The 15,780-nt window shown below is 41.5% G+C and overlaps 2 protein-coding genes across 2 annotated transcripts in view; one reads left to right on the top strand and one right to left on the bottom strand.

The window, feature by feature from the left end:
• The window catches only part of RFC1 (replication factor C subunit 1), a 75,556-nt gene extending 72,062 nt beyond the window's left edge, over nucleotides 1–3,494 (top strand). The window contains exons 22-25 of the mRNA XM_090035769.1: nucleotides 15–160; nucleotides 501–714; nucleotides 1,397–1,585; nucleotides 2,178–3,494. Coding sequence (XP_089891895.1) covers nucleotides 15–160; nucleotides 501–714; nucleotides 1,397–1,585; nucleotides 2,178–2,270 — 642 coding nt within the window. The 3' untranslated portion in view covers nucleotides 2,271–3,494. The remainder of the gene's footprint in view (nucleotides 1–14; nucleotides 161–500; nucleotides 715–1,396; nucleotides 1,586–2,177) is intronic.
• Nucleotides 3,495–3,628: 134 nt separating this feature from the next.
• The window catches only part of WDR19 (WD repeat domain 19), a 97,338-nt gene continuing 85,186 nt past the window's right edge, over nucleotides 3,629–15,780 (bottom strand). The window contains exons 31-37 of the mRNA XM_090035768.1: nucleotides 13,431–13,555; nucleotides 12,653–12,734; nucleotides 11,824–11,974; nucleotides 10,583–10,706; nucleotides 9,089–9,165; nucleotides 5,501–5,631; nucleotides 3,629–3,852 (exon numbers count right to left, since the gene is read on the bottom strand). Of these exons, the coding sequence (XP_089891894.1) occupies nucleotides 5,520–5,631; nucleotides 9,089–9,165; nucleotides 10,583–10,706; nucleotides 11,824–11,974; nucleotides 12,653–12,734; nucleotides 13,431–13,555 (671 nt within the window). The 3' untranslated portion in view covers nucleotides 3,629–3,852; nucleotides 5,501–5,519. The remainder of the gene's footprint in view (nucleotides 3,853–5,500; nucleotides 5,632–9,088; nucleotides 9,166–10,582; nucleotides 10,707–11,823; nucleotides 11,975–12,652; nucleotides 12,735–13,430; nucleotides 13,556–15,780) is intronic.

Genomic DNA, 15,780 nt, shown 5'->3' with positions numbered 1-15,780 from the left:
TTTCACCTTTCTAGGCTATTTATGCCAGTGTTCTTCCGGGAGAGCTGATGAGAGGTTACATGTCCCAGTTTCCTAACTTCCCAAGCTGGCTGGGGAAACTTTCATCTACAGGCAAACATGAGCGTATCATTCAAGAACTGGCAATGCATATGAGTCTCAGGTAATGCTGACATCCTTTTGTACTTTCCAAGTCACACTGGTATGGCTATTACCTCTGCTGTCTTTTAGCTTTAGGAAATGATTGTAGCTCATTTAGCCATTATACTCTGGAAGAATAATGCACGTGACCTGTTTTCTAACTGCAGTGGGCTGTGGCAGTGCCCTCCCTTGCCAGTCAGCTGTGACTACAATCCTGCAATAGGCATTTGTGGTGATTTGGTACTGGTGGCTTCCCACTCTACTGACTGTTTCATTGTGTGTGCTGTGCACAGCTGGGCCCTGAGTAGCTGACACATCTGGAAATGCTCAGTAACATGGTTTCTCTTTTTCATTTGGCAAAGAACCAACACATGCAAGAGGACAGTGAACATGGAGTATTTGTCACATTTACGGGACGCAATTGTCAGACCCTTGACAAGTTTAGGAGTAGAAGGTGTGCCAAATGCTGTAACGTTTATGGACTCCTACTGCTTGATGAAAGATGATGTTGAAAATATCATGGAAATAAGTAGCTGGGGAGGCAAACCTAGTCCCTTCTCTAAACTGGATCCCAAGGTAAAATTAACTATTTTATATCCTATTGCTTTATAATATAAAAATGCTTGGCTTTATACTGTTTTGAGATGGTTTGGGGGAAACTAAGAAATCACTAAAGCTGGTACAGTGCATGATAGGCATTCCACTACCTCCACCTCTAGCATAGGGCACACAACAGAGGCTCGGAGCTGAGGAGGTAGTGCATCCAGCTCTTTACTAATACTGTGAGCACACATACAAGATTAGGTCCAAGTAATGAGGGGGAGGGCACCTAGTCTCAAAATCTTTCAGGCTGGTAAGGCTGAATAGCATGCTGGTTGTAGTCATGGTGTTCAGGTGACTTGGCTGTAGGAGACTGAGCTGCCATTATTCAGTGGCATTGGAGCAGTGGTTTTAAGAATGTAGGTGGTACCTAAACTATGAACTTGATGTTGATGACTTTCTCTCTAGGTTCCAGGTAATTTTGAGCATTGAGATATGGGTTTCAAAGATGGTATTCAAATAAATTAAACCCCCAGGCAGCTTAAGTGTTCCATGGTGCTTCTCTGTTTCCCCATATAGCTGTCCTCTTTTCTGTAGGCTTTGCACATACTTTTCCTTGGTTGGGGGAAGGAGTGAAACCCCTGGACCCAGGCTACCTTGGTTAGTCATCAGAGGTGGAATTTTAATCTGATACTCCTGCTGTTTCTTATCTGAACAGGTTAAAGCAGCTTTTACACGCACCTATAACAAAGAGGCCCATCTGACTCCATATGCACTACATGTAGTGAAGACATCTAAACGGCGAGCAGGATCCAAACTGACTTCAGAACTGAACGAAGAATTGAATGCTGATGAACTCCAGTCTGAGGAAGAGCAAGATTCTATTGAAAATGATGCAATGATCAAGGTAATGCTTTTAGTTTTAGGTATCATAAAGCCATGGATATTCCTAGTAAGCCATCTTTTTCGGCTCAGTAACAGGGGCTGAATTTTATAAAACTAGTACACCAGTTTCTTGGGTTGTTTGACCTGTTCTATGGTCGAATAGAAGTTAATACTAGGGGTGTTCAAAACCTTGATTCAAGGCACTTTCCGAAAAAAAAATTTAAAGTCTTAGCTGGAGTACTGTTCAGTGTACACTTCATGGGAGGGCCTTTTGGTATAGCAGCTGAGCTTTCCTGACAACAGAAGTTAAACTAGTACATTGTCTTTCAGAGAAGAATGGTGTTAGAGATTATCTTTGCACTAAACCATTGGCATAGTGAGGGAGAATGGGGACCCTGGGATACGTGGTGACTGCAGTCCCTGGCCTGAGGGACGTGCCCCTGGAACTCTTTTCTTGTGATCTAGGACAAAGGTTTTATTTTGGCGACAGCGCTATGAGAACAGGACCCAGGCTAAAGCTTGTTCTTTCCTGCCGGGTTAGTGTGGCAGCTCCAATCTGTGTGTTGGTTTTATTTTTGTGGTTTTGTTAACATCCAAACCTTTTTTTATTTTAGCAAAAAAAGGCAAAATCTTCCAAGGTGTCAAAAGCAGAAAAAAGTGAAGAACCAAAAATGGAAGGGAAAAGAAAAGCAAAAATGAGGCGATGAACTGGATTGTTCAGTACTGGCGAAGTACACTGGCCAACTGCTCTTGCTCTGGACACAGCTTTGCATACCTGGTGGATGTCCCTCTGGCAATGATGTGGTTCAATGTAAGGGTGGAACCAGTGAGTTGGAAATGCTCCTCTTATAGAGGTGATGTAGCTGCTTTTGCTCTCCTACCATGCAGTGGTAATATAATTCTTGTTAACGTGCTATGAAGTTGCAAGAAATAGAGTGGGCAGGAGGCAGGCCATGTCTGCTGCTGGAAAACAATCTAAATAAGCATCTAGGTTAATGGCATTTTGAAAGAGACTTTATAAACTGCTTGGCATTTGTACTAAGTTGGAGTTCTAACCTTTTTTACTGACTCCCTGCTATTATGTGGTGAAAGCTTGTACATAGTACATAATGCAAAAATGACATTTGCATATTTGTTTTTGTATGTTATGAAAAATGAACAATGTGTAAAATTGCAGTAAAACTAGTTTCACAACATTTTAAAACTTGTTCAGCTTATTAATAGTAATCGATTCCCCTTCTCTTCCCCCCACTACCTCCCTTTGAAGATGTATAATTGGCAACTAGCAGCAGGTCATGTCTACCTACCTCAGCTTCTGGTTTTCTAGTATATGTGCCTGTTTTCTATGGTATGTTGACACTTTCTCAGCAACCTTCCTTCTGCCTCACTTAATTCAAATAAAGACGTACGGAAGAGTGAGGGATTGCTGTTGTGAGGACAGCAGTGAGGATTATTCATTCATTCATCTTTGGCGTTTCTGGATGCTGTATGCTAGGAATTAGTGTCCCTTTTGACTTGGACTGAATAAATACAGGTAAAGTTGTAGACTAATACCTTTGCGCACTGTTTAAGATTCTTGAGTGTGCTATGATTTTTTGTTCAAATGTGACTTGAAAGCTGAAGTACTTTGAGGAGCAGAACATTGGGGTTCTTAAATGGCTCTGTATTTCTAAATGGTCTGTTATTTTGGCCTAATGAGCCAAAATAATATAGGCTCATTAAGACACTGTGGAAATGGGTCTTAACTAGAACAACTTAAATAACTGCACAAGTAGTAGTATAGGAAACCAGCTTAGTTTTACCTTCTTTTGTGCTTGCCTCTTGACTACCTATATGTTTATCCATGTTTTAGCCAATTTTGCACAGACAGTTCAAACTGTCCTCATGTTAATCTCTGCAGAAATAAGCAGTTATCTTGCTCAAAGATACATAGGAGCTGTACATTTAGTCTATAGGTCTCACCTTTTCCCATGAAAAGAGATGTCTGTAGATGCAGCAATGAGTATATAGTTATTCCTATTTGTGATGCTGAAGCTGAATGTAGATCTCACTTTATAGAACAGTGTTAAATCTAGCAGTCAGGTAGTTTTATTGAAAGCAGGGTAAATCAAAGTACAAAAATTATCAAAAGCTACGTATTTACAAATGTATCACAAACTATGGAACAGATAAGTGGTATTAGATCATGTTGGGGAAAAAATCCATTAATAGTTACACATCTATGTTAACTGAAGTTCCAGTAATGAGGCTTCCTTTATGCCAGAGCACTTCTTCACAGACCAAATTATTCTGAAAATGAACAGAAACAGTTATTTAGTCCTCTAATGAACTGGTCTTCTACTTAATTTTTTAACAAATCAGCAGTAGCATCAATATAATGTGACTGGTTGCTTTTTGGATACTCAAACCAAATTTTTTCAAGGTAAACAGCATGTTGACACAGTAAGGATTGATGCTTAAAAAACAAAACCACAGCACTGTTGGGCAGACAGTCTTATTCAGTACCTTGTAAGTATACTTGATGCTGCTAGAAAACTGTTAATCTAGAACAGCTCTACTGCAACTAAAGTTACGCATTATTGTATGCAGTTCACTGTGACACTTTAGAGAGTGCATTGAAAGAAGAGGTGGTGGTGGCCCTAGTTCCGTAAAGCTGAACATTTGAGACCAGCACCTGTCACTATAGATGAAAGCCTGAACCAGGAGTATGAAGAGGTATTGTAAGTTTTTGTTTCTAATTCTTTCTTTTATGGGCCCATGGTAGTACTCTTAAGGCTGAATAGCGCTCTGTAGATTCCCAGCTAAGATTAGCCTACAGATTTGATACAATAGGTCACTCTTACTTTTGAGTCTTCTAACATAAAGAAAGGTAGACATTCTGACTGCTCAGCAGCTTTAGGGCCTCAAAAATCCCTGCTCAAATTTCTGTTCGTAGCTTAGCATTAGGAGGAAGCTGTGTCCGCTGCATGGATCCTTGTGCAGAAGAAAGGGTGAGCACTTTCTTTTTTAACTGCCATCCTCTAAAATGGCAACAGACCCAGGTTCATAGCACTCCTCCAAGTTGAAGCAGGGATGTGAAGCCAGGGCTCCTGCTTCCCCTGCATGCTTTATCCACCACCCTACATAGTATCGGAGTGACCCAGTGACTATTTTATGCCTGGTGCAAGTACTTCAGCAGGAGAATGCTATCATAGCTTGCTGTTTAGACTACCTCCAGGAGATGGAACCCTGGTTTAAACTCCAGGTTGAGGAAAGATTTAAAGCTGCATCTCCTCCCTCCCAGCTCATTGCTCTTCCTAATGGACAAGAACCCACTGTTTTTTTGAAAACTGCTAACCTGGCAGCTATAAGTTCCTCCCCTCAAGCCCTGAGTAATGTCTTACCTTGAGAGGGATGGTGCTTGGTCGCTGTCATCTCATATTTCCTATGTACTAGCTTAAGTGGCTTTTTGTTCAGCTGGTGTCTTTGGTCTCTTCCAGTCTTATAAACTTAACTTTTCCCTGCAGGTTGTACTGGGAAGCAGGGCACCTAAAACTGTAGGCAGCTGTACATACTGGCTAATTTTGGCTGCTTACAGACATTAAACAACACCCCCCACCCCCCCAGCTTGACCAGAAGTAGTAGTCTATCGAGACCGGGTGCTTTAGTGGGGTTAGTGGGGGTTTCTGGCACTATTAGCTAAAGCGGATTCAATCAGCTACTGGATAAAAGCTTCAAAAAGCTTCACTAAAGCACCTGATCTATACAGATGTCAGGTGAGCTGGGTCCAATTAAGGCACTTGCCTGTTCTAGGCATGTGTGGGGCTTAGCGCAGGAATGTGTTGAGTTTAAAGTAAAGCACTGGTTTGTTTTTTGGGGTTTTTTTTGTCTGCATCCATCCTACTTGAATATCTTCAAGGAATTTATTTTGGAAACAAAACAAAGGCTGTAACATTACCTTACTTTGAATGAATTAATTACTCCATTTCTTCCAGCTTGAGGTATTGTGTACAGTCATTTATTTTCTTAAGATAAACAATATTAACTTTTTCTGAGCACATTGGACAGATGCTTTCAATCTGCAGCATGCTGTGTGTAAAGAATTAAAGCATATGTTAAATCATACTCCTAATACTGTTTTCAAGCACAGACCTTTGGGCTTGCTGTAGGAATCAAGTGGTGAAATTCTACCCCTTATGTTCATAATTGCTGTTTCTGGCCATGCATGTAGGATTTTTCCCATGCAAAAATAAAAGCTGTTCTAAAAGGTGCCGCACAGTTGATTAGTTTTAAAGGATTCCTTGAGGTTGCTGTGGCATGCACATGGTTCATACAAGTGGGGCCAATCTTTTTTGGCAGGAGTGCCTAATTGGTGACCTAGTGATCGTTGGGAAGCTGGGTGACAGTGACCACGAGCTGATCACCTTCACCATCCGCCATAAAGCTGGCAAGTAAGTCAGCAACACGGAAGTCCTTGACTTCAGGAAAGCCGACTTTGACAAGCTCAGGTGGCTTGGCAGTGAGGCCCTCAGGGACCACGACCCCAGGGAGAGGGGAGTTCAAGAAGAGTGGTTGCTTCTCAAGGGAGCGATCCTCGATGCACAAGCAAAGTCTATTCCATCTCAAAGGAAAGGCAGCAAGAGGGCACAGCAGCCCCCTTGGCTCTCCAGGAACCTAGCAGACCTCCTGAGGTGAAAAAGAAAGGCCTACAAAGCATGGAGGATGGGATTCACCTCCAAGGAGGATTATTCTGCACTGGTCTGGTCCTGCAGGGAGCAAACTGCAACTGAACTCCAGCTAGCCTCGAGCATCAAGGACAATAAAAGGTCCCTTTTCAGATATGTGGGGAGCCAGAGGAAAAGCAAGGGCAACACTGGACCCCTGCTGAACCAGATGGGGCAACTGACAACTGATGCCCAGGAAAAAGCCAACCTATTAAATGGGTACTTTGCGTTGGTCTTTCATCAGTCCCATGGGACACCCATGCCCGCTACGGGACAGGGAGGTCCAGGTGAGGGAGATCTCCTGCCCTGCATTAATGCTGACCTCGTAAAGGAACACCTTGATCAGCTGGATACCTTCAAGTCAGCTGGCCCTGACACTCTACACCCCAGGGTACTCCAGGAGCTGGCAAGCGTCATATTCCAGCCTCTGGCAGGGATCTTTGAAAACTCCTGGTGCTCTGCTGAAGTGCCCGAAGACTGGAAGAAGGCCAATGTGGTGCCTGTCTTCAAGAAGGGGAGGAAAGTGGATCCGGCTAACTGTAGGCCCATCGGCCTGACTTCTATCCTGGGGAAGATCTTAGAAAAGTTTATTAAAAAGAGGCCATCCTTAATGGACTGGGATAGCCAGCATGGGTTTGTTGCAGGTAGGTCTTGCTTGACCAATTTCATTTCCTTCTACAACCAGGTGAGCTATCACCTGGACAAAGGAGAAGAGATTGATGTCATATATCTTGACTTCAAAAAAGCCTTCAATCATATCCCATGATCACCTCTTGGTGAAACTGGCCAATTGTGGTCTTGTGTCCACCACGAGCTGTTGGCTGGGAAATGGGCTCCATGGTTGGACCCAGAGGGTAGTAATTGATGGAAGTCAATCATCATGGTGTCCTGTGACCAGTGGGGTCTCCCAAGGCTCTGTCGTTGGACCCATATTGTTCAACATCTTCATTAATGATGTGGACATTGGAGTCAGAAGCAGACTGGCCAAGTTTGTCGATGACACCAAACTTTGGGGCAAAGCATCCACACCAGAAGACAGGCAGGTGATCCAGGCTGACCTGGACAGGCTCAGCAAACGGGCGGATGAGAACCTGATGGTGTTGAAGACTGAAAAATGCAAGGTTCTCTGCTTTGGGAAGAAAAACCTGCAACATCCTTATAGGCTTGGCTTTGCTCCTCTGGCTAGCACTAAGGAAGAAAGAGACTTGGGGGTTATCATTGACCACAAGATGAACAAGCACCTGCAGTGCGATGCTGCGGCTAGTAAAGCAACCAAAACGCTGGCTTGCATCCATAGGTGCTTCTCAGGCAAATCCTGGGATGTCATTTTGCCCTTGTACTTGGCCTTGGTGAGGCCGCAGCTGGAGTACTGCATCCAGTTTTGGGCTCCAGAATTCAAAAAGAATGTGGAAAGGCTTGAGAGAGTCCAGAGAAGAGCCACGTGCATGATCAGAGGTCAGGAAAACAGACTTTACAATGACAGGCTGAGAGCCACAGGGCTCTTTAGCCTGGAAAAGCACAGGCTCAGGGGTGATCTGATGGCCACCTGTAAGTTTATCAGGGGTTACCAGCGGTACCTGGGGGAACATTTGTTCACCAGAGTGCCCCTAGGGATGATGAGGTTGAATGGTTATAAACTACTGGAAGACCATTTCAGGCTGGACATAAGGAAGAATTTCTTTACTGTCTGAGCCCCCAAGGTCTGGAACAGCCTGCCATCAGAGGTGGTTCAAGCACCTACATTGAACACCTTCAAGAGCAAATTGGATGCTTCTCTTGCTGGGATCCTATGACCCCAACTGACTTCTTGCCCTTTGGGCAGGGGGCTGGACTCAATGATCTTCTGAGGTCCCTTCTAGCCCTAATGTCTATGAAATCTATGAAATTAGCTCCACATCCTCCCCAAGTGCCACTTCCATCCCCTTAAAAGCAGAACAGCTCTGAAACTCAGTGCCCTATTTTGGTGTACTTTCACTGGGCAGATAGGCACTAGGAGCATTGTGGAGCTGAGGGAAGCAGCAAGTACTGGGTGTCACTATCCATTACAGGGCCTGCCTTCTCTGGGGTCTGAATAGGAGATTCTGCACTTGCTGCCTACCTTTGCTAGATCATCTCCCTGCCCCAGAAGTGACCTCAATACAACACGGCATGCATTGCCCTGTTCTCCACTTGTAGCATGCATTCACACAACCTTAGGAATGGACCAGATGTAAACTGCTTTGGAGCAAGTGAATAAACAAAAAAGCTGCAGAACAAAGGGTTGGATCATCCTACATCACTAGTCTCCAAACTTTTTAAGTAGGAGATCACTTTTGGCATTTAAAAATAGCCCAAGATCTACTGTGTGCTGCTTCTGCTCCCCTTCCCCCTGGCTACCCCTTCACCCCCAGGTAAGTCTGTGGGGAGGGAAGGCAGGGAGTAGATCAAGGCAGAGGGAGAAAATTATTTGGGGGTGTCTCCCCAGCAAGGTAAGTCCCACCTGGCTGAGGCCCCACTCAACTTACCCCTCCTCCTGCCTCTGTGGCACTGCCCCTCACTGCGGGGGCCTCAATCTAGCTCCTGCCCCTTCCTGCCCCCATGGGCTTACCTACTGGGCTGGGGCACATGTGTGCATGCATGTGGACATTCAGCCCCCTACCCCAGCCTCAGATAGACTCCAAGATCTACTGCAAGAAGCTCTGGGATCTACTTGGTAGATCAAGATCTGCTGGTTGGTGACCACTGTCCTAGACCTCCAAAGGCAGGCTGCTCAGTGGTTTCAATGCTGGTAGGATGTACTATTTAAAAAAAATCCCTAAATCAGCAGAAAAGTTTCAGCTTACTTTTTGAACTCTGAGTAGAGGGCAGGAAAGTCGCAATGTGGGCAGACTGTCCAGTCATCTTTTACCATATGCCGACCCTGGAAATAAACAATGAATCCTGATGGTAAGGCCAGACTGCCAACTAATTAGCACTATGACGGTACCTTTCACTGTGAAAGGTCTTACAGAAATCTTAATTCTAAATTAGCCAACACTAATGGACAGGTATCAAGCCATTTAAGTGGTCAGATTGTTAGATTAGAGATGATAATTTGGATATGCTTGCATACAAATGACACTAGATTTTAAAGCTTTGAATAAGAGATGCAAGATTTCATTACTACTTGTACCTTTTGCCCCCTTAACTGAAGTACAGTGAAAGAAATCAATCATTTGATTAAAAAAAATCTTTCTAGCCAGCAGTTCTGTGCTGGGGTCCTTATATACATTCTACCTTTTCAAGAATATTAGATTTTCAGTTATTGGGGGTGTTGGTTGCAACTGTGTTGGTTTAAGGACATGGATAGACAAGGTTCTTTGGGTAAACATGGTATCTTTTATTAGACCAACTAAATAGTTAGAAAAAATTGTTCTTTGTAAGCTCTCAGGCACAAATACCCTTCTTCAGATTTTCAGTTGATAATAGATGCTGAGGACGCAAGGTCTCAACTTTCATTCTCCCTTGCTGTAAGCCTTGCTCATAGGCTGTTTTGACTAAGACCACATACTTTCTATGTACACTCAAATTTTAACAATTCCATAGAAAACTACTGCATACAACTGGAATTCTTCCAGTTTTGCCCAACAGTCCTAATTAGAAATACACTTAAGATCCCTTACTTAAAACCTAAAGTCTTTAGAGCTTCGTTCTTGTAAGTGTCAGCAATAATATAAGAATTAAATATTCATTGGGCCTGGAGAGCTCTGACTTCCTAGGGCCTAAGTTACTCAACTAGGGAGACTTGGAGGAGGGGCAGGAGGAGTTCACTGCTCCGGTGTTTCATAGGAGATGCTCATTAAAGCAGGGATTGGAACCCACCCTTAGTTGAGCATCCCAAACACTCAGCTGTTGAGTTATACATTCCTTCCCTTCATCCCTCCCTCCCTTTGGCTGGGTGTTTCTGTGCAGGGACAAATTTGAGAGCCAGGCTCCATCTGGTAGATCCTTTCTGGCATTACGTGGGAACCCTCTGAATCCCCATGAGTCTTGTGCACAAGCTTGTCATTTGTTGCTGAAGTCTGTCAAGACTTCAGTGATTCTAGAAGCAGAGGGTGCTGTGTGGGGGTGCTCAGAATCTACGTTTTGGATTCGGGTGCTTAGGTCCTTTTGTAGACACAGCCCTTAGCCTTTGTGTCCTTGCTTGAACAGTATCAAGGTAACAAACCTGCCTGAATCTATCATAGGGCAGAGGAATGTGACTGAGCAAACAGTTCAATGTTTTAGAAAGAATTGTCAATTCTGGATACAATGCTAAATACTGCAGACTACAATCTGTCGCACTGAAGAACACTTACAGTTGCAATGCAATATGGGAGGTTGTTTTTACAGCCAGGACAAAGCAGCTCACACTCGGGGAGCAGGAATTCACAGTATGGGCATGGTGTGGTTGGCTCTTCTGTCTCAGAAGTGTCTGGTCGTCTAGAAGTAAGAGATGTATGTGAGTGAAGTGCAAGAAAACATTCAAAACAACACACATTTTCTGGTAAAAAAAGCAACAACATCTTTTCTCTAAAGTTACATGTTATTCAATTTCCCATCATCTGTCTTTGCTATTGTCTATATTTTATAACTCTATACAATTCCAAGTTAGTTGATTTTTGAATTCTTAATCTTTTAAACTTTCTGATAATAAACTTTACATATGATATACAAATTACTTGACCTTACTGAGTCACGTATTTCAATCTGTGTACTTTTTAATCACCAGTTGAATACCTCAAAATAAATTTAACTTTAACTAGAGTTAATTTTTGTTGCATTATAATGTCTGTTCTTAGAGTTCTATTCCATGGGCTCTTTTGGGGAAATGTCTTTTGAGACGAGGAATCCTCATCCAGACTGTAGGATAAAATATCTGAATTGTACTGCATATAAGACCTGTAATGGGGATTTTGTTTTTAAATCCGTTTTCCTAAATGACTCTATACTAAAGTATATTCTGTTATGCAACATATAAAAAGAGTGAATCACTTTAACAGCATTTTCCAATATTTAAGAGTAATTTATTTCACAGTTTATTAGGCATTTTCATTAAAGTATTTTTATTAGGTTAGCAGCAGTTAGGATTTCTACCTTTAAGTATATTCATCCTCACAGGGGCAGTTTAATTGTATTGATCAGAGCGGTCAGGAAGTTCCTTCTCTAAGCCGAGGCAAAATATTGCCCTCGTTACACCCAACATATATGTGTTATCTTCAGGAGGGGTTTCACGGGCTGGAGGTTTGTCAAAACTGAACTCTAGGCAACAAGGTGGTTTTTTTTGTTTGTTTTGTTTTTTATGATGGCACCTAAAGGCAGCTTCCAACAAGCATGAACTACTACTCGTTAAATAACACAGATTTTTGCCTGAAAGAATTAGTGGGAACTTGGGTCCTCAGTCTTCAGAAGAGCAGGAAGGGATTATACACCCTCTCAACCTGAAATAGGGATATAACATGAAAATATACAAACCCTGAAGAGGTTTTGTAGAGAAAATGTAACACTAAAGGTAAAGCTGGTGATCTGCCTGGAAAACAAAAACCTGAGCATTACTTACCTGACCATTGCTTCAATTTTCTTTTTGTATTTCAGATCTATTTTATTGCGGTATTCAGGTCTCATCAGCATAGCAGCAAAACTGAAAGCTGAGTTTTTAAGTCCTGCCCTATGACACTCGATTACTGTTGAAGTCAGGATAGGGACAATGTCTGCAACAAAACAAAACAATGGGACATATGCCATCAATGGTTATGCTAAAAGCCTTCACAGAGAGCAGGAAGGGCAGATAGAGAGGGTCCTTCTTCCCCCAGGTATACAACTTCACAAGTTTGTAGAATTTAGATTTTTCACATCACAGAAATTCTACTCATCACTGTGCATTTTAGAGCTAACCATGGGACCTTGGGATTGACTTATTTGTGTGTCTCATGATAATGGTCAAGCTTAAGGCAGGGCAGAGCTGCATCTTAGAGACTATCCTTTTTAAGTAGGGCTTGTCAAACTCATCTGACCCTGAAGTCTGTGGGCCAGATTGGGCATATAGACCTCCCTCTTCTCCCCTCTCCCCCAGCATACTGGATCCAGTGTCTGCTTCAATCAGTTTGGGGCCTGCACTGCATGCAGGGTAAATTCTGGAGCAGCCAGAACTATCAGTACATATATCCAGACACTCCACTATGTTATTCCTACACCTTAACCCTTCACCTTCTTAACATACTGTGCCTGAAAAACACTTAGCTAGCAGTGTTGCTTCTGTTACTGTAAATCATGAGTCAAAGCAGCAGTCCTATAGCGGGGCATTTTAACTTGACTGCACAGTTACTATGTCCTTTTGTGTATAAGTTTTTGTCTGATGCACTTACTATAGTTAATAAACTAGAACTCACGTGATGGGAACTTGCTGATGTTGTTGGCTACACGGATAAGCATACGTGCTCCCTTCATGTGATCACTACGTTTAACATGCATCTGAAAACAAACAAACAATTGGGTGTATTTATTGATTGACTGACAATGACAGCACTTAAAGGTTCTGAAATGCAATAGATATGCAGAGAAAAGCAGGTTATGGTAGTCCATGTTCCATCTAGCAGTTTTAAGTGAGATATACAGATAGATTTTTTTTTATCATAGGATCCTTGCATTAGGGCTCTCTTGAATAATCTGGAACATTTAGATAGATGATAGATACTAGGGTAAGAAACTGGTTGAACAAAACATTTCTTAATACTGTTACAGCCACCTCCCTTTTCTTTAGCTGTAACAGAATATTGCTTTGCTCTGCCCATAATTTACATTGTTTATCTTTTATTCTTAACTTTTTTTTCCTAGCTTATGTTTTAGAAAGAAAGGCTGAATGAAAGAATCAGTCATTATAGTAAAATGTCTTCCTAAAGATGCACATAAAGGGTAAGTTTGAAAGTTGTTTGCAGGTTTTCAGTCATGTAGCTACTTGACTTAATCCTATGCTAGAGTCGAAGTATTGAAACAACCAAAATGTGTGAACAGTTCACCTAAACTGTCACATGTTCAGAAATGGTACATTTGTATTCACTGTCCACATTATGCTAGTGTAATTTGTCTCTAAACATGGCATCATATATACGGTTTACATAATAAATCAAATCCTGTGTAACATTTAATAATGAATTTTCAGTGTATTACCTTTACTAAAATATAGCTATGTAGAATCATGAGGTTTGTAGCCATCTCAGAAGGAATTTTAATTTTCTGGGTTTTGAGCTCTGAGTACATACTGAAAAGAACATCATGTGCATTTCGATAGTTTCCTTTAAAATATGTTAAAAAAAAAAGTTAGCAGCAAAGGTTATTTTTCACAACAATGCTCTTATTACAAGAATAAAGTTAAACTTCACTGCAGGCTGTCAACTATAATCTTAGAACATAAAATGTGCAAGTTAATTTGTACCTAAAAAATCACAAGCTCTTATTTGTCTGCCACAGTATCCTAATGATACAAGTCAGGTAACCAAACAGAAAAATCATTTGGATGAAGAAAGAATCCTGAAATAAAGGAACATAGGTAGAAACAGCACAGTGCATATGCATGTTGTGAATGTGTATGTTGCTGTATCCCATTTCAAAAATAGGAAGTGTAGATCAAATATACAAAAAGTACTTGTAGGGCTTTATATAGATTTTCTTTGTTCTTATATAATATTTAACTTACTTGTGAAACAGTTGTGTAACTGATCCTCTTTTAAATACGTTTTGTTTAAACTACAGTTTAATACGCATTTTGTATATTTTCATTGTAGCCTGCCTAACTAGTATTGCTGGAAAACAAATTGCACATTTGATCAAATAAAATTTAGGTACTAAATTCAGGAGCATGGCTGAATCTTAGGAAGAAAGGTCCTGAAGTTGTCATATTTCATTAAGCAAGCAAAGTAGATTCATCCCAAGGAGAAACCACCACTCTGTATATGTAGCCCACTGCTGGACCTAAGCCTTTCCAGCTAGAGCAGGATATGTCTAAATGCTAGTAACAATAATAATGTCATTATTACACAAGATTAGCTTGAGGACTTTTTTAGCCCCATAGTCTGAAGAAACTGAAGATCATAATCAGTTTCATCTATAGCTTTTCTTTATCTTTCTATATCATTAAGCAATGGCCATGGTATGTTATTACCATTATATACAGATAAGTAGGTTATCTATTGCATGCCTTATCAATTCACAGTTTCTGTATCTCATAAACTTTATCAATCAAGCTGAAGTTGAAACAAACAAATAAAATACATGGTTTGAAGCACCAACAACTGAAATCCTTATAAGCCTCTGAAGGTAACAGGAAAATCTGAAACCACTCTCTGGATGATTGCTCTTGACAGAGAAAGGATCAAACCTGTATTTCTTGCATTTTGAAATATTATATAGAGAGATATCTCTATATCTATATTCAGATTTGAGGAAAGTGATGAATAGTTAAATTAAGCCTTTTACATCTCTGCTTACATGATTAATGTGTGTTTCATTGCTATAGTGTACTGATTCTTAACCAGGTTGCTGTGGCAACTTGGGGTGCCTTGAGCCTTTCTCAAGGGTGCTGTGGGAGTGTCAGACACTATTAGCACTATTGAATGTGAAAATATGATTTACAAGATAAAAACCCAGAGTTCTTAACTATGACTCCATTGTGTTAAAACCATATACTGTCCTGTTGTGGTCTTTCTGAACTCTTTGCAATACAAGAATTGCTATATTGTTCTTCTGTAGTAAAAAAAACAAACCAAGTCAAAACTACGAGTTGGCATTTCTGAAGGGGTCTAATGAGGGGAACTTGAGTCTAACAAGGTTGAGAAGTACTGCTGTAGTGCATTAGGAGATCTTGAACCCATGCTGTCAAGGGTTTGGGAGATTTTTTTTTTTTAGCTCATTGAAGAGGCTAGAAACATTAATCTGTCTTGGCTATAACTGCCTAGCTGACCCCCAAGGCTGCTATTAAACATTTTTCTTAATTTACTGTAATGAAAAAAGGGCATCTGTTTTAACACAATTGCTTGGCCTACTACAGAGAATATCTGTTTTGCTTCTACACCATGGCCCCGGTTCATTGGTTCTCACTCTTTCCCTTTACATTCAACGAAGCCACTTAGATTGGAAACAGACATCACCTTTGTGCCACTATAAAATTTGTGAAAACAAACAGGCATCCCTAATTTTCTGTCATGCCACAAATGCTCAAATAATAACCTGAGCTGTTTTACTGTGGTGGACACGTGTTTGTTTATGGCAGAAGAGCAAGAAGCTGCCTATACTCTCCAGCCACCCTAGTCTGTGTGGGCTTGTGCAGGCCTGTGCTTCTCATCCTGGGAATTCCTGGACAAGATCGGGCCCCTCAAGCTTTGGAAATGGCCTACTTTGCTTTCTCTGGTTATCCAGACGCACCCTAGGGATCTCCATGTGCGTGTCTTTGTAAGCAGGGAAATTTGGTGTTTCACCCCAACATGGGGCTTGTGTCTGCAAGAAGGGTGTCCCCACTTGCAGA

Source organism: Crocodylus siamensis, chromosome 2, assembly GCF_052110815.1.
Source record: "Crocodylus siamensis isolate JL-2025a chromosome 2, ASM5211081v1, whole genome shotgun sequence".
NCBI lineage: Eukaryota > Metazoa > Chordata > Crocodylia > Crocodylidae > Crocodylus > Crocodylus siamensis.
This window is presented reverse-complemented; position numbering and strand designations above follow the sequence as displayed.